The sequence below is a fragment of the Mytilus galloprovincialis genome, chromosome 9, assembly GCF_965363235.1.
Source record: "Mytilus galloprovincialis chromosome 9, xbMytGall1.hap1.1, whole genome shotgun sequence".
In the NCBI taxonomy this organism is placed as follows: Eukaryota; Metazoa; Mollusca; class Bivalvia; order Mytilida; family Mytilidae; genus Mytilus; species Mytilus galloprovincialis.
In genome coordinates, this window is record NC_134846.1 from 35,123,440 (window position 1) to 35,144,340 (window position 20,901).

Sequence of the window (20,901 nt, forward strand, 5' to 3'; positions counted from 1 at the left end):
ACACAAAAAAAAATTTACGAAGTTTTAAGTAAATTAATGGCTGAAGTTATGAAGTCTATCAATTGGAAAATCTTGAATACAAAGAAGTGTTATCAACCCTGTCATATTTGAGAAGACAGAAAACAATTGTTTTTCATACGACTGCATCTTTGACCTCATTATTGTTTTTAAATACAGCAAGATTCAATCTAAAGCAGCTATATATATATATAAAACATTTAGTGTCACTGTACTTTTCTATCCCAAATTCATGTATTTGGTTTATATGTTATATTTGTTATTCCCATCGGATTTTGTCTAATGCTTAGTCCGTTTCTGTGTGCTCTTGCCTTAATTTTAATGTTGTGTCGTTGTTCCCCTCTTATATTTAATGAGTTTCGCTCAGTTTTAGTTTGTTACCCAAATTTTGTTTTTTGTCCATTGATTTACGAGTTTTGAACAGCGGTATACTACTGTTGCCTTTATTTAAGAACACTTTGGATTGTTTCTTAAGTAGAAATTAAAATATTATAAGTTCTGACTTTCATGTATAGAAAAGTCACAGTGAATCTAAAGGCATAAAGATAAGACATCTAGATGATAACAAACTATATTGAATGAACATATTTATGACGTAATTAACAACCTTTATTTTAACCTAGTATCTTAGTTATTTACACACAACTTTAGATAATCGTGATTGATTTAGTGGTGGTTCTATGTTGTTTCTCTTCTATTAGTTGTAAGTTACTTTAAAATTAAGTTGCAGTCGCAGAATGTTTAAATAAACTATTTTATACAACATAGCATATTAGCTGTATAGGATTTTTTTTCTAAAATATTATTGAATTATTGTTATGTAACGTTCATTTACATTTATATTAAATGCGCGTAAAATCGGCATACATTATTGTCAGGTATGTATGAAAATTATGTTTTTGTGGCAACCAAAGTCACTTTTAAAGCGAAGAATTTTTATTGTATATTTTACATACCTTTTAGTTGATCGTTCAGGAATATCGGATTGCACCAGATATATTATAACTGTCTTCCCAGTCATTTTTTAAACGGATGTGACATTGTAAAATGATGCTTATCATTGACTTCATACTAACCTTGAGCAACATAACGAAAATTTTATGCGGCTGTCCTACAAGTGATATATTTAACTAGTTACAAACCAGGTTAACTAGATATCATTGAGATGGGAGCCATCTCTGTGGGCCCCGCTGTGAATAATGTGCATTAAAAAATTGTATCTTTACCATAAGACATGGGTTTGTCAACTGAAATCAAAGTTTTTGACCTTGACCTTTGACCTAGGAAGTTGTAAATAAATTATGACACACCCTTTGGTGTTGGTTTATAAACATGTCAAGTATAAACTTTGAAATGATAACGGTTCTCAAGATATAGAGCGGACACGATCTTTACCATAGGACATGGGGTTGTCAACTGAAACCAAAGTTTTTGACCTTGAACTTTGCCCTAGGCAGTCGTTCATAAATTATGACACACCCTCTGGTGTTGGTTCATATACATGTCAAGTATAAACTTTGAAATCATAACGGTTCTCAAGATATAGAGCGGACACGATCTTCACCACAGGACACAGGGTTGTCAACTGAAACCAAAGTTTTTTTACCTTGACCTTTGACCTAGGAAGTTGTACATACATCATGACACGCCCTCTGGTGGTGGTTAATAAACATGAAAAGTATAAAGTATGAAATCATAATGGTTCTCTAGATATGGAGCGGACACACAAAGTGTTACGGACGGACAGACGGACGGACAGACGGACGGACGGACAGACTGATCACTATAGGGCGACCCGCCTTTGGCGGGGCCCTAATTAACCATTTTCTACCAATGAAAATGCATGTTTCAAGTCAGAAATATGACAGTTGTTATTCATTTCTTGATGTGTTTGAGCTTTTGATTTTGCCATTCGATTAGGGACTTTCCGTTTGAAATTTGCTCTGAGTTTGGTACGATTTGAACTAACTCATATAAGAATTGACCATAGACGATTTTAATGATTCAATTGTGTTCTTTTGGTTTTCATTTATAAATGGAAATGTGATCTTTTGAACTGTGAATCACTGATAAGAACGTAACTATGAAGGAATAAAACTAAAGTGAGTCCTTGTAGATACAGTTGCGGATCTATATTAATTGATTGTGGTTTTTTTTTATGTTTCACCCAAAACAATATTACTACTGTAACGGTTTCATTAAAACTGTCGATTGTTTGTTCTTACCTTCTTCTCTAGGTTGCATGAATGGATGGACACAATTTGAAAACAAATGCTATTTGTTCAGTCGGCAGGTGGAATCATGGATTGAAGCATCGGTTAGTGTATTGCAGGATTGTTAGCTATTCAAAGAATTTCATTTTTTTTTGTTCGATTATTATTCATCGTGATTTCAAATCTCGTGTTCAAAGCGCAAGTTGCAGCTAGTAAATAGAACAAATATTAACTAAATTAGTAATAATAACCATCACAAGACCCAATTACAAGGACAAAACAGGTAACAGCTGACTTTTGTTGGTTGGTCATTTTATTAAATTATCTTTAAACAACCCAATATAATCATAGAAAAGATCATGGCTATTACAAAAGTAAGGACAATGAAGTTGTTATTGTTCAGAATGAGCATGAAGTTTTCTTATAATAAGCTTTTCTTATTCCATATGAACTTTTAAATTTCTTTAATTTGTACACAGGTAGTTCTCAAGCTTTTGTATTTTTGTTGTATCTGTAAAACTCGAGTTATACATCAGTAAGTTTAATATGTTCTATTTTAAAGACAGTTTGTGATGGATTTAATTCTAAGCTTGCTGAGCCTATGAATACCAACACTTCTCATTTCCTGATTAGTCACAGTCAGATTATGGGTAGGTTTTAATAGAATTGGAAATTTAAATCAGAGCAAAATAAAGAAACAAAAAAAAAATTACACAAAGGATGATTTTATGGCCATATTACGTAGAAACAAATATGTTTTACTTTTTTTCCGTACAACTTTGCATGACATTGAGTAATCCTTAAAACAAGTTACGAAGCATAGACTTTCATTTTAAAACCCACCTTAAAATGGGATTGATCCCAGGTGCATCAGAAGGGTAAACATATCGTATTCCACATGGTGTACCAGTTGTTTTGATAATGACAAGAAACATTCGGTGAAAAATCTCCTCTTTTCTATAAGAAAGGTTTAAAAAAAAAAGCAAAAATGATTTCCATCAACCTACTAAGTGAGGGGCGAAAGATACCAGAGGGATAGTCAAGCTAATAAATAAAAAATAGACAAAGCCATGGCTAACAAAGAAAAAGACAAACAGACAAATAAAAGTACTGAAGACAAAACATAAAGAACTAAAGATTAACTTTCAAGGGCCATGCTTAACGACTCATCAATTTTGAAAGACACATTTTTGTTAGCTGAAAGTTGATATCAGAACAAACTAATTGATGTGAACTTGTATACAAACGTTGATAAATAATGATTTACTTATTGTTTCAATAACCAAACTGTCGATGAAGGACAAGACATGAAAAAAACCTCAAACAAGATCCCAAACAACGAATAATAGTTAGACCCCCCAAAAAAAAAGCATGTACACCACACATTTTGTTCTTTAGTAAAAGTAAAACTATTTGCAATGGTATGATATCCGATTCTACATAAGGAAATGCAGGTACTGTCAGGAATATGTCAGTTTATTTTCCTTTCGTTTGATATGTTTGAGATTTTTATTTTTCCATTAGATAAAGGACTTTCTGATTTGAAAGTACTATTTTATTTTTTGCCAATATATATAATAATTATATATATTTTATGGAATTTAAATTTATTTCACAGGTGGCATTTTCTGGATAGGCATATCGGATATAATTCAAGAGGGAAAATGGATATACTCAAGAGGAAAGATTCCGATAAAAGTCAACAACTTTCAACCTGGTGAACCAAATTCTGGGACTGCCGCAAATTGTGTCGCTTTGTGGACTGCCTACTACGGATACTGGGCAGACGAGAATTGTTTAACTAGATACAGGTTCATTTGTGAGGCAGATAACATGTAAGATTATTGCATAAAATTCAATAATGCAAAACAAACAAGTTTTAATTAAAACAAAGAACCAGTCAAAAATAAACAAGATATATATACTTTTGGGGGGGGGGGTGCATTTGATCTCGATACAGGTTAGAAGTTTGGAAAACATATTGCATAGAAGATTTCTTAAATAGATTGATAACGGATGAGAAACACACCAAAACACAGTAAACGATTATTTTTGCATACATTAGTTAAAGATACCAGGCTTTTTATGTTTTACAAGAGACATGGGCTTTGTCCACAAGTTCAATTGAAAGACCCAAAATTCAGAAAGTAACAGAACAAGTAATCAATGATATTTCATGTCAGAACTTGTGTGCTATGTTCTGGATTGGGATACCCTTGGGGCAATGACACCTTTTCCTATTGTACTATTATTTGTCTGTTTGTCTTTTTCTTTTTTAGACATGGCATTGTCAGTTTATTTTCTATCTATGAGTTTGACTGTCCCTCTGGTATCTTTCGTCCCTCTTTTATAAGATAAAATTATAAATATGATGTATGCAGTATGCTCAAGAGAACACACACTAATTTTCAGTGGAATATTGTATGACTGAATGATAATGGTAGTTTGTATAATTTCTATCTTTTGTTTTGTTTTCTCTTGATAGGGTTGCTGCGTGATGTTTATACATGGATGAAATAATAAAGAATAAATAAGGATATTATTATTTGTCATACTGTTTACCACCTCAAAGATCGTTGCCATTCATGTATGTAGCGATCTAATGACGAGGACTACATAATTATAAATCTATCCATTATAGTTTTATAGTATACCAGTAATAAAGATTTTCATCAATTTTTCAATTTAACTGATTCAAAGTGAAAAATATTGAGGTTGTGAGTTGAATCACGCACGTTTTTTTTCAGAAACGCTTTTATCATAAAATCGAGGAGACAATAATGTAACATACGATTTTCCGCTGATTACAAAGATGTATCATAAAAACAGTACAGACTTTGTGCTCTTAACAATTGAAACCTGTCAAATATTATAATGGAAAGTTATCGAACTTGAACGATGGATGGAACTTCGTTAGGAAGAGTTAATAATATACATGTAACTAAAGTTCTGATGTTTTAAAACCGTTAAATGGAAACTAATAAAACACGAGATTTATGAACCAAAACTGAACACTGTAACCGAATGTATCCGACTGGATCAGCTATGTTCGATCACGCAGTTGTATGCTTCTAAGTACAACGGGCACAACGGTATTTAAGGCTTTTTAGAAAAAAAAAAATACCGTCATCCAAGGTGAATTCAAAAAGTGGAACTCCATAAAAACTTATGAAATCAAATGTTCTAAGCAAACAAAAAGATTGTAAAACAACTGTGAAACGTCTGACTTGTTACAGACATTTTTTCGAAGCAAATGGTGGGTCAAACCTTGTTTTCTAGCTAGCTAAACCTTCCTATTGTATGACAGGTGTTTATAGTTTCGTTATATTGACAATGTTTGGCGAGCAATTCATTCATAATTGGGACCCACAAGCCCACATTGTGTCAACACGCACTACAAAACTACTGACTATAAGAATCTAACTTACAGTATTTAATTGTTGCTAATACACGTAGTTCATACAGTGCAATCAAGGTGGCGCTTAAAGTAATGGTAGACAAATTTATGACTCAAATATTGTATATTGCGCAATTTTAAAATATACAGAAAAAGTAGTTAGTTTGATTAACAGTTACAATGCAGTCCTAATTGACCCATTTTATTTCCAATTTAGAAACACTTTATAGATTGAAAACTGATTTGTTTTGCGAGGTAGTTGTACTTCCGCTCCACAAATATTCAAAACAGAGAAATTAACAGTTATAGGTCACTGTACGGTCTACAACAATCAGCAAAACCCATACTACATAGTCATCTTTAAACGGCACCGAAATCACATATGTAAAAAAATCAAACGAGAAAACTAACGACCTATCAACATGATTAATGTACACAAAAAATTACGAAAAACCGAACAAACAACAAACACTAAAATACAGGCTCCTGTACATGTAGGTACACATATGGGGGCGTATGATTCACATCTGTATTAAGTTCACGTAAAATCGGTATAAGTCATTCTTCAGTTTGTCTGAAAATTATGATTTTTCGAAGACCAATCCAAAGCTTTAAAAATGTTATCTTGAAGCCTGATTTGAAAAGTTGAAATGAACTATAATATCATTGGACGCCAATTAAAAGAGGGTCGCTCAATTGAACTTAATGTTCTTCTGATCATTTTACTTGTAAAGGTTATTCTCATGCTTCTATATATCATACAATTTAAAATTTGGTGTGAGACATAAGTGCATTAAATGTTTTGTTCATGTATTGGATTAAGTAGTTGTTTTCTTTTGTAATAAAAAATCAAGAACTGTTTTCATTATATAACAATAACATCATATTTTTTAATTAACAGGTAACAGTACCGCATCCTTATTATAACCTCCGTAGTCGACAAAACTGGCTTATTAAAGCACAAAATAGGGTTCATGAATTCCATTGTATAATTATATATTCACATTATACATATATAAAAAATAATCACACTAATTGGCAACGCTGAATAGATCAATATTTGTACAAAAATAGAAAACACAAAACATCATAAATCTATTGTAATGCTAATCATAAATTCGATAAATTTTAACTTGGAATAAAGATTGCTTTTTCAAATATCAAAAACATTTATCTATACAAAGCTATATAAAAACTACAAGAACATGATGATCTCCCTTTCTGCAATTCTAAACTTTTCTAAAATCAAAGTATGAAACAAGAGAAAGTCTTAAAAGTAATCAACAATTGTTCATGGATAATCAATAATGTTTCAATTAGAAATATAAAAAATTAAATAAACATAATTATAATATCCACCAAGGGCACATAGTTACAATTCAATATACATATCCTAATTAAGGAAATGACAGACGATTTCACTGCCAAATATCATCCTCTAGTAGGAAAAATACATAGAAATACCGTCAATCTTCAAATAGTCTTGTTCACAAAACTGAGACACAACTGCACCTGTCGATCAGTTATTTATCAATAGTAAAAAAATACAATATAGTGAACTGTTTTTACTTGTACACTAATTACTAGAATGAAGTAAATCATATTTTGAAATACCTTTAAATAATATTTAGACAAAATAATTCAACTGTTTCATAAACATGATTTGATAAAATATATAAATGCTAATATAATAATTATCTTTTCTTTTTTCCCGAATTTTATTTCATTTCCAAATTTCACTTCTTTGATGAACTCTATACAAAGACGAAAGAGAGATAAATCAAAAAATATCGAAGGTAATTTTTGACATGTTACATTATCAACATATTTCGATTGTTCACAAGATGTTTTCGGTTACTGGTCGGCATTTATTGTTCATTTTTATCTTTATCTTCAGCTTTTGTTTTCGATACTAAAGATATTGGCAGCTAGATCACAAATATAATTTTGATTTTCGTAGACTTCTTATGTCATAATAGCGTTTCACTTAACACACTAAAAGAGCATGCTAACTTAATTGAAGAGCGCACAAACATTGATAAAAAGGGCACCTAGAGTGTATGGAAAATTAACAAAAAGGCACCTACAGTATGCTACAGAAAACAAAAAAAGTAACAGGTAACCAGTTCAATAATTACTATATGGAACATTTGTTGTCGTCGTTCGTCCACCAATATTCACTCTGGTTAACGTTTTTGAAATTTTATAACTTTCTTCAACTATCCCGTTTTGTTCCAAACTTGGACAGAAGTTTGTTTACAATCGTAAAATAGTATCCAGAAGTATTTTATTATTTTCCCCAATTATTGTTGAGCCTGCGACTTTTGTCGCAAAAGCGAGACAAAGCTATCTCACAGTCTTACTAGGTCTATAGTATTTTATCTAAATAAGAAGATTTGATATGGTTTCCAATGAGGTAGCTCTCCACCAGAGACAAAAGGACGTGACGTAGAAGTTTGCATCATATGTAGGTCATCAGTAGTCATACATTCAGCACAAACCATGCTACAAAATCAGCTATGAAAGTTCCCGAAATGGCAAATGTAAAACAATTCAGATTAAAGCTAACGGATTGATTTATGTACAAAGCTATGAACGAAAAACAAATATGATATACTCAAATTAACGACAACCACTCATGACTTCATACAGAATGTGGAGGAATTACTCTAGTTTACTGGCACCAAACACTCCACCTAACAGTGGCGAAACAGTACAACATAAGAACAAATTATAATCTATATTCGCGAATTTTAAATTATAATCTCATACATGCTTCGTTATTATTCCTCTTTAGGCTGAAAAAATGGATGGACACAATTTGGAAACAAATGCTACCTCTTCAGTCACCAAGTTGAACCATGGAGTGAAGCAATGGTGAGTAGCACTATCCTTGTCTTTATTATATTTCTTTGAAGTACTGTTCTTGCCTGTAATAGATCTCTTTGATAGAACTGTTCTTGCCTATTTTAGATTCCTTTGAAACAGGGTGCCCTATTCTTGCCTATTTAAGATTCCTTTGAAACATGGTGCCCTATTCTTGCCCATTTTAGATTTATTCGATAGTACTGTTCTCACCTTTGTATGATTCCTTTCACAGTTCTGACCTTGCCAATGTTAGATTTCTTTCATAGTACTGTTCCTGCATGTCTATTTAAATGTTTTTGGAAGTATTATTCTTGCCTTTTTAGATGGTTTCGGTAGTACTGTTCTTGCCTTTCTTTTTTTTATTTAAAATTCGTTCATAGTACTGTTCTTCCCTTTTTAGATATCTCTGATAGAACTGTTCCTGTCTATTTCAGATTTCTTTGATAGTACTGTTCTCCTCTATTTTTATATTTCTTTGGTATAACTGTTCTTTCCTATTTTAGATTTCTGTGATAATACTGTTCATCCAATTTTAGATTTCTATGATAGTACTGTTCATCTAATTTTAGATTTCTTTGATAGTACTGTTTTGCATATTTTAGATCTCATTGATAGTACTGTTTTTGTCTTTTTAGATTTCTTTGGTAGTACAGTTCTTCCCTTTTAAAATTTCTTTGGTATTTGGTTATACTGTTCTTGCCTACTTTAAATTCTTTTGATGATATTGTTCTGGCCTATATAAAATGTTTTTAATGGTAATGTTATACTCTTTTTAAATTTCCTTGGTAGTTGGTAGTACTGTTCTTGCCTATTTTAGATCTCTTTGATGATACTGTTCTGGCCTATCTGATTTATACATTTGACCGTCCAAACTATCAAGAAAGAAGACGTAAAATTCAGTTTAAACAACTGAAGATAGTGTCTTGATCTAGCTAACTGATTACACTCAATATTCTGTTATATTTTAATGAACGTTTTTTCTTTGTAGTCTGTTTGTTGTGTATTTGATTCAAAACTTGCTGAGCCGATGACGTCATAAGAATCTAGTTTTATAATAAGCCAAAGTCAGAAAGTTGGTATGTTTTTGTAGTAGACACTATAATTTATATCCCAAATATCTCGCATAGCTGCTTCATATGTCTACATGGGTGAAAGTAATAATATCGTATAAGAAACTACATAGTAAATGTCTCAATGTTAATATATGTTCTTGAACTGGCTTTTAATTATCTATTCTCTGTTAATCCATAAATATGTGTGCAACACCATCTGACAACGTCATCATTTCTAAGATTTTATTGTTTAAAATATTTAAGTAAATGTATTTTATTTATGCTAACAAAATATTTGTTTTGTTTATATCTTCATTGTTGATGTAATAATAGAACCAGAAAATCGGTGCATTTGTCGTTTTTAGATTTGTATATACAAACACACGTAATCTGTGTATTTTCCAAATAAGTTATGTGATTTCCTGTTGAAAACATAATTTTGCAAGAGTAAACATATTGTATCGTACATCGTATCAGCACATTTATGGTTACTTTTTGGACACGGGCTCATGGTTTCTTTTTCAAGAAGGAACGCTTTTTCATTGTATCTATATTGCTGAACACACTGAAAATCTCAATATATATATTTCCAATTTTCCAGGAGGATCATTTTGGATTGGCATATCAGACATAATTGATGATGACCGATGGATATACTCAACCGGACAAGAACCGATAAAAGTCAATAATTTTCAACCGGGCGAACCTAATTCTCATACTTCCGCTAACTGTGTAGTATTGTATGGTCCTTTCCGTGGAAAATGGGCAGACGACAACTGCATTACACTTCACCAGTTCGTTTGTGAGACAAATAATGAGTAAGATGTATGACGAGATAAATTTAATAACTATAAAGCAAACCCACACATTTACATGTGGGGCAGGATCTGGTTATTCGTCTATTATATGAATGTAAAATAAGAATTTGCATATCCATGTCAATCATCTATTTGATTTCTTATAGCAGGAGATTCTTGTCCTGTTAATATCAAGCCGTCTTACTCGGAATTCTGTTGGACGTCTCATGTTTCATTCTCATATATAGATATAAGAAGATGTGGTTTGAGTGCCAATGAGACAACTCTACATCCAAGTCACAATTTAAAAAAATAAATCCATTATAGGTAAAAGTATGGTCTTTAACACAGAGCATTGGGTCACAACGAACAGGAAGCTATATATATTTTAGTTTTTCCTGCATAATGACGACCACGAAGACGCTTGACGAACGTTAAAAGATACAAAAAACAGGCGATTCCCCATATCTGGCAAATGACGTCACAAAGGCGCACAAAATTGACGAACTTTTCTGGAGAAGGACATAACTCGAAAGTGATTTATTTGTGGGACGGATGTCGATTGAAACATATTAGTAATGGAAGGCTTTTTCATAAATCAAGTGCTTGTCTTAAATCTATTCACAATTAATATCCTTTGACATATTTCTAACAACTATAAAATTTCATACTGAAAAAAAAAAATGTTTTATACATGATAACTTTCAGATACCCCTGCGAAGTAGTCTTGGGACAAATTGATTGACCTTAATATATTCCCGTTGAGAGTTATTTGTTCATGATTCTAACTTATTTGCCTTCAAAATGTTTGTATGTAGGGTTTTTGTCACGTTGGTGTACACATATCAGATATAGTGGGTATATAATTAGTACCATGTATTGAACAATGTTTGAACAAAATTGTAATCGTTAGTGCTTTTTCACAGAATTACACATTGTTAAAAACTTGTGTTAACAAATCAAAATCGTTGAAAATATTTTTGTCATATTATAAATGATATTTATAAATCACAATTGTTTCCTAAAGAAAAAAAACTTTGTCATAAGTCATAAAACGAAAGTTCAGTTTCTGTGTGTTTTAACCCCGAACGTTTAGATTCAATCTGAAACAGGTTCTCCGTTAGCTGATTATGTTTTAAAGAAATCTTAATATTGTACATACGTAAAACATTACCACATTTCTGAAGTTGAATATAGCATACAATTGATGAACTCTGACATGTTGATAATATGAACACAAATCTGAAGACCTATATTTAAGACGACCTACACGTCTTTTCAATAGTATCTTATCAGTTCAAATGCAAATGGCAGTACGTGTTTTTGATTTCGTGGTTTTTCTGTGTTGTGTTTCGCCCATAAGTTGTAAGTTACTATGTGATTGAGTTTAAGTAAATGAGTGATGCCACCCTTTTTCGTTGCATAAAACAACGGCATATTGGATTTAAATGAAAGCTCGAAAAAAGTATTCCACGTGTCTTATTTATTTTCTTTATATTATTTTCCTTAGAATAGACTAGTATCAAATAGTATGGTCGTAAATTTGGCATAAATATTTAGAAAATTGTCTGAACATTATTGTTTCTTAAAAAAACAAAACCAAAAAGATTATGTTGTTTCTTGATAAAGTTTATATACTTTGAATAAAAGCAAATGTGAAGTATACATCTGTATATGTTATATGTAAAAAAAAAAAAACATTCCTGACAAATTCATAGACATGACTTCTAAGGATTCATTATTATTCGTTGGATACCAATTTTCGGGGTTTTCGTTAGAACAGATGACCCACGAATTCAAATGTTCAACGAATTACACATTTTCCATCAGATTGTATACAGACCTACACAAAAGCACGAACTAACATATCCACGAACAAGCAAGTTTTGCTCAATCCATGAAAGTTTTTACCCATGAAAATAAATGAATCCATTTATTTTCGCTTCATCTTTACTGAAAGTATTACAAAACTGTGATTTTTTTCAAAGTTATAGCCAAGAATTGGGTAAACCTTTAAATAAAAAAAATTGGTAAATAACAAAAACTAGGGTACTTTCTAACAGCTGGAGTTAAAAAGGTGCACAACTATATGATTTATTCTTCATTAATAACTTTCTTATAGTAATATAAACGCAGAAATCAGGTTAAGAAAAAAAGTTTAATTCTAGAAATGTTTGACTCCTCAGAGATGCACATGCTTTAATAGGAACTTCTGGTGATTATCGATATTTTCTATAAAGTTGCACTACTATCTATACAAGGTATTGTCGTGACTATTTAGAAGCCCTGTCACCTAGTTTATTGTCCAGTCACGTTGAGCTTTGCTTTGATGCTGTCCTAAAAATCCCTATTAATAATAATACTAGAATAGTATATATAATTTCCTAGCATATTGAACTATTAAGGGGTCAAAGATGCCTATTGCTGTTTAGCTCTTTACATTCAAACAGACCATAGTAACTACAAATTGAACGGCATAAGTATATATCATACACTGGAATAAAGGTCTTTCATTTGATTGTTAGAAAATATTACTGTGTGAAATCATAACAGAAAAAAAAAAAAAAAAATCAAACAGAAAAGTGAACAGAAAATAAGATTTCGTCATACAGCTTCTTCAAATTCAATAAGAATTGTACTTGGTCTTAGGAATACGCTTCAAGTAGTATGTGCATTCTTCAATTATTGATTTTTTCAGTCCTTTTGTCGTGTGTTTGATTCGAAATTAGCCGAGCCATTGACTGCAGAGGAATCACATTTTTTAATCAGTCTCTTTACATTCAAACAGACCATAGTAACTACAAATTGAACGGCATTAGTATATATCATACACTGGAATAAAGGTCTTTCATTTGATTGTTAGAAAATATTACTGTGTGAAATCATAACAGAAAAAAAAATTAAACAGAAAAGTGAACAGAAAATAAGATTTCGTCATACAGCTTCTTCAAATTCAATAAGCATTGTGCTTGGTCTTAGGAATACGCTTCAAGTAGTATGTGCATTCTTCAATTATTGATTTTTTTCAGTCCTTTTGTCGTGTGTTTGATTCGAAATTAGCCGAGCCATTGACTGCAGAGGAATCACATTTTTTAATAAGTCATAGTCAGCATATTGGTATGTATTTTGTTTTAGATTTCCTCAACAAATAATGTATCCAATCTTCTACACGATATATGAAATTGAGAATGGAAATGAGGAATGTGTCAAAGAGTTAACAACCCAACCAATTGACAGAAAACAGCAGAATGCCACCAATTGGTCTTCAACACAGCAAAAAAATCTTGCAAATGGAGGCGGACTTCAGCTGGCCCAAAGAATGGAAATGGGGAATGTGTCAAAGAGACAATAACCCGACAGATGGGAAGAAAACAGCCAAACTTCACCAAGGGTCTTCAACACAGCGAGTAATTCCTGCACCCGGAGGTGGGCTTCAGCTGGATCCTAGAATTGAAATGGAAAATGTACATAAAACAGACAAAAGCAACCAATGGGTCTTCAAAATATGTCTGAATGAACTTACAAAAAATATTAAAGTAAATATATAGGGGACAAGGCGTCTGCATATTGCTAGGCGGTTATGTCATAGAAGCTAAAATGAAAAATACAGGTTCAGCCACGGTTGGGGAGGACACAAACAATCCTTTCTACTGGTATTTTGATTTTTTAAGCACTTTCTGTATACTCTTTAAATATATACTAGTACATTATATATTATACTTTGTCATCTGGTACTATTCCCTACGTGTTTAAATTTCTGATATAAAGATATTGAGATATTTTGTTATTGATCACAGTCTTTTGGTTTCTCAGTTTCAAAATAATTAACTTTTCAAAACACTAGCATATATTGATATATTGCTTGTTTTCTAGATATTAGCCATTGAAATTTTGCCGGGAAATTGTTCTCTCTTGACTTTTTGAAGTTTAAGTCCTCAAAAACTATTGAAATATAATTAAAATTTTATTAGACTTTAACAGACTGTTTATCATTATACATGTAAAAGAATTATAAAAAGAAAAATGGGGGTCACCGGGCAAAATTTGTTAAGGCATTCAAATGGATAAAACCAGATAATTCTGAAAATCTGACCAAAATTCCAAAACTTGACAAGCGAGCTTCCTTAATGAAACCAACTTTTTAATGAAGGAAAATTCAACTATATAGATGAAAGAAAACACTATGCTGTGTAAGCCTAGTAATTTAAGTCCAATGTTTCATTTCTTTGATTTATACTTTGTAAAGAGCAACGATTCCTATAAACAAATGTCCCATCATGTCAACCGGTTTACTCTAACAAAGTGTTGGTTTTTTTTAGGAAAGAGGCTCATATATGCGCCGGTCTATTGATTCATATATATTGGAGGAACCAATTGAAATTGGTTAAATGTATTTTCAGAGAATATCAAAATATATCTTTGCAGGAGGAAATTTTTGGATTGGCATATCAGACGTAATCGTTGAAGACAGACGGATATACTCAACCGGACAGAAATCGATTACAGTTAATCATTTTCAACCAGGACAACCTAATGGACATACTTCCCAAAACTGTGTGGCATTGGAGAGTTCTTACCATGGATATTGGAATGATTTGAACTGTCTTACCAATTATCCGTTTATTTGTGAGACAGATGCTGAGTAAGGTTCTTCATTGCAATGCTTTTAAAAAAGAAGTTTAACAAAAAGCGTGGAGGTTTTTCTTTTCACACAGAAAAATATGTTAAGACTCCATTTTACTTTTAGTATGAGACGAACTGATATATAATGAATGACCCGTAGAAAGGTGAATATCCAAATTTGTCCACCCGTTTCAAAATGTTTTCCCCTTGAGAAATTTCAAAATGCTAATACTAGAGACTTGTATTTTTATTCATATGAGTCTAACTATATTTCAAAGTAAAACGACTAGTGTCATATATGGAGCATAATCTGTTACTTAGCACTTGAGATTCCCCATTTTTTTTATGGAGTTTGTGTTACTCAGTCGTTTGTTTTCGGTATTGTGTACACTGTTATCTTTTCGTCGTTTGGAATATTATATATATATATACCAGTCCTCTTATAATTCAAGATATGATTGGTCCTTTGTCAATGTCAATAAAAAAAATAGTTTTATAAATACCGTACTGTTATAGAAACAAAAATTGGTTGTCTTTTCTGAAATATACACAAGAAATAAATCTATATAATGCGACACATAAATTTTCTATTTTCTAACTAAATTATTCATAAAATAATATTTCAAACTTTATGAAAAAAAAGATGTGGCATAGTTTCCAACGATACAACTCTCCACACGAGAACAAATGACACAAAATTAACAACTAAAGGTAACCGTATGGCCTGTAACAATAAGCAAGGCCCAGACTGCATAGTATATATAGATTTGTTATTTTGATATCAAATACACAAATTTAATGTGCTCCCACTGACATCACTGCTGCAGTCTACAACTCACCTTATTATCAAATAAATTACCATACCTAAATGCAGATTATCTTTCTTTTGATAGGTCTACACAGTCACAGATTGTTGGTTGAACATTGCTGGTATATAGGCCGGTGACCAAAGTCGGATTTATAAAATTTTAATCGTCAAAAATGGTACACGTCTATATCATATATCATTGGATTCGGAAATATGTGTACTTTGAGATTCTTCTGGTCGTCAAATGAAAATATGGTGCAGTTTTTCAGAAATCTTGATCAAAGGTCATATGTCGTTTTCAAGGAAAATTAAAATTGAATATCCAACTCTAATTTAAATACCCTTTTTACAGTAGAATGATTGAAAACTTACATCTATTTTCTTCCTTATTCAATTTTTCATCCAAAAAGTGGAAATCCATCATTATATGAGATTTCCGAACACACGTTTGCGACTGTACAAAAAGGGGGGTAGTTTTCAGTTTTACATGATGTATTTTTTTCAAATAATAAGATCAACGTCTGTCAAAACTTAACAAAATTTAAAGAAAATTATGAAGAAATATGTATTTATTCATATAACCATCTAGTATACATCAATGGAAGTGAAAACTTAAGTTTTTGCCATATACGTTGAACTCGGTTCATGCAAAACAGACAACACAAATTATTTTAAAACATACTTATAGCTGAGTTTTGACAATGTCATGACGATTTCTATGAAATAAATTTGTATCAATAGGAAAATAAATCATTTTAAGATAAAGTTACAACTTTAAAAAGGTATATTTTATGAAAGAATAGCCTTTTATTCGTTTGAAAATGAAGAACGTTTCGGTTATTCAATCCCAAACTAAGTGACGCAAGATCATATTTTTTTTATGCGGGATATATTGACATAGCACTAAATATATCTAACTTTAATCAGTAATTCAGACCTCAAATGACTTTTGTAATGTAGGGACGTTATTAGGACGTTCTGACCATTGGCTGGAATACGTATGTTCGCAAGTGGAAGTATTAGCAAATCTCGAATGTCAGTATTGGTCCGTAGTGTTTAACGAACACGACAAAATTCTTAAGCCACAAATCCTATAATGATATTGCGAATATCAATGTTAAACTTCGGACATCTAACGTGTTATGCCTTGCAATAGAGTGTTGGTCAAATGTTTGTGTACCACATATAGCGATCTTTTATCCATCACCATTTGACATCATCGTTATTGCTAAATACACTTTGGCCATGTCAATCTATTTTATGGGGGACATAAAACAACTGAAACATCAGTGCACCTCTAGGACAAATGTCAAAAGAACCCTGTGTTGAAAGAAACGTCTTGTCCTGCTGCTTGAAACTCAAAATATCTTTAAACAAAAGCCAAGAAAAAAAAAATATGTGATCCGCATCGACAGTATACACTAGCCATGATCACATGACTGTAGTTTGTGCAAAGTTTCCGATTGTCGTGGTCGTTACGCCCTACATTCTGGTCTGTATAAGTGATTTGATATCTGAACTAGGGATAGCATTTATATCACACTGCTGATGGTAAAAACACTTTCTTCTGTGAATGATCTTGTAATTTAGAATACAACAGTTTGACTCCCAGTAAAGGTTCATAGTGGCTATATGACAAATACGCATTAAACAGCCTTTACTTAAATGTTCTGTTTTAGAGATTAGAATGAAATTCCTCGTCTTGGTTGTAGTTTTCTTTACAATAGATGCAAGCATATGAAAGAGAGACAAAAGATACCAAAGGGACATTAAAAGTCATAAGTCGAAATAAGCTGACAACGCCATGGCCAAAAAATTAAAAAAAAAACCCACAGACAAACAATAGTACACATAGCACAACCTTTGATAGCCGTGACTTCGGTTTCTTGACTTGAGCCGGCTGCCATTTTGTCTGTATATCTCAAAGAAAAACAGACAACAGTACATAAGTTACCGATGGTTATGTTTAAAACAAAGCATGGTGAATTCCAGGAAAAACAAAAAATAGCTCAGTTTGGTTGTGTCAACAAGATGTTACCCGTGTCATACGAATCAAAAGTATCATTATATTACAAACAGGAATGGAACACAAATCAATTGCAAATTTTCAGATCTGATCTGACACTTAGTAACTTAAAATTGTAAACCGCAAAAAGACGTGCTAGTGAGTTGGGCCACGACAGAGCTTAAATGTATCATTATTCGTGATACGGTAATATAAAAACCTATTTTGTGTCTATTTCAGTCGCAAGTTCTTCATAATTAAGTACATGACACCAAAATTAAATTTCCACGTTCGACACTCAGGTTTTAAAATTGAAACATAATCTTCTAAACATTCCGGGGGCACACGAGATAACCGTGTTTTCAGTATGTTTCGTGTTAATCTTTGGTGGTCTATGAATAGTTTTGCAGAATTTTGTTTGTCATTTACGTCGTTCTCCTAATTTTACCATGCCGTTTTGATATTATCGTCGACTAATATGTTTGAACATCCCTTAAAATTCTGCGGCCTGTTTTAAGTAGTCAGGGGTATACCCCTGCCCAAGAAGACTGTATTGACTCAACAAGCACCAGCATAGGGTATCAGTTGAGATATGTGCACAATATACGATGGCGCAGAGGAGTGTAGTACATTGAGACCTAGCTGGGGAATTGACATTTGGAAAGTTAAAATCGCCCTCCAAAGTTTGTCATAGATTTTTGTTTGTAGTCGTCAATCCGTCTCAATATCAAAGAAAAAGGCCAAGATATGAAGTGAACATTCTAATTTCTGTAGTATCCTTTATCACAGGCTAACTGGGAAATGTAAGTACTGACTGACGAAAATGTAGGTAAAAAAAAGAAAGGTAATCTTCAATACATCTGAATTTTGAAATCATAGAACTAAGCAAAACGGTTTACTTTAGGTCTTTAAAAGGTTTAGCATTTCAAATTGCAGTGCGAAATGTAGATATCACTATGTCATGTAGACTTATGCATCATTCGTATCCATTTTTATTATAAACAATTTTCAAGCGAATAGAATGAATCCGATGATAGATGTACATCTATGAATTAAAGTCACAATTATATGCACAATCTTGTGTATATTTATATTTACACCAATCAACTGTGTCAAAATACCTCAATTTACTGTACGTTTGTAAAAATAAATCAATTATTCTACTTCTGCATTTAATAAAATAGCACTATTTAGGGTATTAAAATGAATGTTTGCTTTTTTGAAATGAAAACGCAAAGTTTCAACGGACTTTCTAGTTTTGTTATCTTTTTGGGATTTTGTCGGATCCCTATTTCTTAAATAAATCATTGAAAAACTTATTTCGCCTTTTACATAAATAAAATCAAAATAACACAACCTTAAAAAAGAATTACGGACACCAAAATAATTCAACGAAACAATAAAACATCAACAAAAACAAGTAATATCAAGTCCAAATATTACAGGAAAACTATGTCCCAGCCCAATCATGGACGGGACACAATTATCCGGAATATTTTTAAGTAAATGATTGATGAGAAGAGATTTTTGAAATTAAAAAAATATCGTTTTAAACAATATGACCTCATAAAAACATGTGCACATGAAAAGAAAAAATGTAGTTTTATTACTTTATAGTAGATACGATATAATCCATTCATCAGCGCTTTGTTGTATGATGTTGGAATCGGGTAAAACACAAAATATCCCCGTTAACAGTGGTTTTTACCTTCATAATTTGTCATCAAAAGGCTTTGAGGATTACCCTTCTTGTCTAATGCATAGAACATTATGTTTCACGTTTAAATAAAACAAAAAAGAAAGATATGCGATGGCAGCTTTTGAATAAAAAGCCAAACTGCATGCCACTTATGATCTGCATTTGATGTCAAATTTGCTGACTAAAAGCTGAAATAAAAAAACTGCACCATACGACTTTTTGACGACCAATCTTAAATTCAAGTAAAATCATTTTTCTAGGACTGTGCCAACTTTTAGCCGTGTACCATGAAGTGAAATTAAACTCCTTTAATAATCGACTTTTTCCTATTCTGTCACTGCACTAATAGGAAAAAGTAGTTTTTCTTATTAAAACTATTATTGTACTTCATTTATTATTGATTTTCTATATCTTCATTTCCTATCTTACTTTTAGTTAAGAATAATTCTTTATTTAAAGAAGCCCATACACCGATAATGACAATATTATTAGTTACATAGTGTGCTAGTGACCTACTACGGTTTCTAAGGGGTCAATTAATTCCATATGGAATTTATATGGAATTTACTGACCCCATATATACCGTATAACGTCATTAGCACACTATGTAACGAATTTATCTTACCGACTATATTAACGTGTGAAATTAAGACTAGTGGCATTTCAACGTGAGCAAATCTTCAATGCTGTTAGCATTAAGAAACTACTTACATTGATCCTACAAAAACAATAATAACTTGTCAGGTTTGAATGTGTTCTATGAATCTATTTCTATTTTAATTATCAATTTCTTCGTCTGTTGAAACCTTTAAGATTTTTTTCAGTAACGTTTTGTTTTTATAAAGGGACGTAACACCACTACTAACCATGTATGAAATAAGCCCCGCCTCCCTTCTTACTTATATGGAATATAAAGGGACGTAACACCACTACTTACCGTGTATGAAATAAGCCCTGCCTCCCTTCTTACCTAATATGGAATACAAAGGGATGTAACACCACTACTTACCGTGTATGAAATAAGCCCGGCCTCTCTACTAACCTTATATGTAATATACACGGTCTCCACGCGGACGCTTTTAAACAATAATATTCCTAGAAGTGTATAGGAGGTAAGATGAATTTAAAACCCTGACAAATACATCCTGAGATGAAAAACAGTATGTTGCACCATAGAATAATTGGTTAATAAGGTTATGGATGCAATCAATAGGAACAATTGTTTTTGCTACGAGCCTGTGCAATAAAACTATACCCAATTACTTCAAAGATAAAATTATATTTGTACACTAAACCCATTATATCAAAATTGTTTAGATGCTAGGCTATATCAATATCGGTATCAGTTTTATGAAGCAGATGTGCATTTCGATGAAAACCTAAAATAAACTTCCTTAGATTTGAAATGACTTTAAAATATT

At 31.9% G+C, this 20,901-nt stretch overlaps 1 protein-coding gene and 1 long non-coding RNA gene across 2 annotated transcripts; both read left to right on the top strand.

Moving 5' to 3' along the window:
* The first annotated feature begins 640 nt into the window (after positions 1-640).
* LOC143044891 (uncharacterized) lies at positions 641-4,776 on the top strand. Its single transcript, XR_012968800.1, has 5 exons — positions 641-721; positions 2,256-2,335; positions 2,794-2,881; positions 3,850-4,066; positions 4,717-4,776. It is a non-coding gene; the product is annotated as an uncharacterized LOC143044891 (long non-coding RNA).
* A 3,371-nt stretch (positions 4,777-8,147) lies between these two features.
* On the top strand, positions 8,148-16,602 carry LOC143046541 (tetranectin-like protein). The gene is made up of 4 exons (XM_076219697.1): positions 8,148-8,171; positions 13,375-13,462; positions 14,771-14,987; positions 15,862-16,602. Exons 1-4 carry the CDS (start codon positions 8,148-8,150, stop codon positions 15,887-15,889), a joined length of 357 nt encoding a protein of 118 aa, XP_076075812.1. The 3' UTR covers positions 15,890-16,602.
* Positions 16,603-20,901: the final 4,299 nt, after the last annotated feature.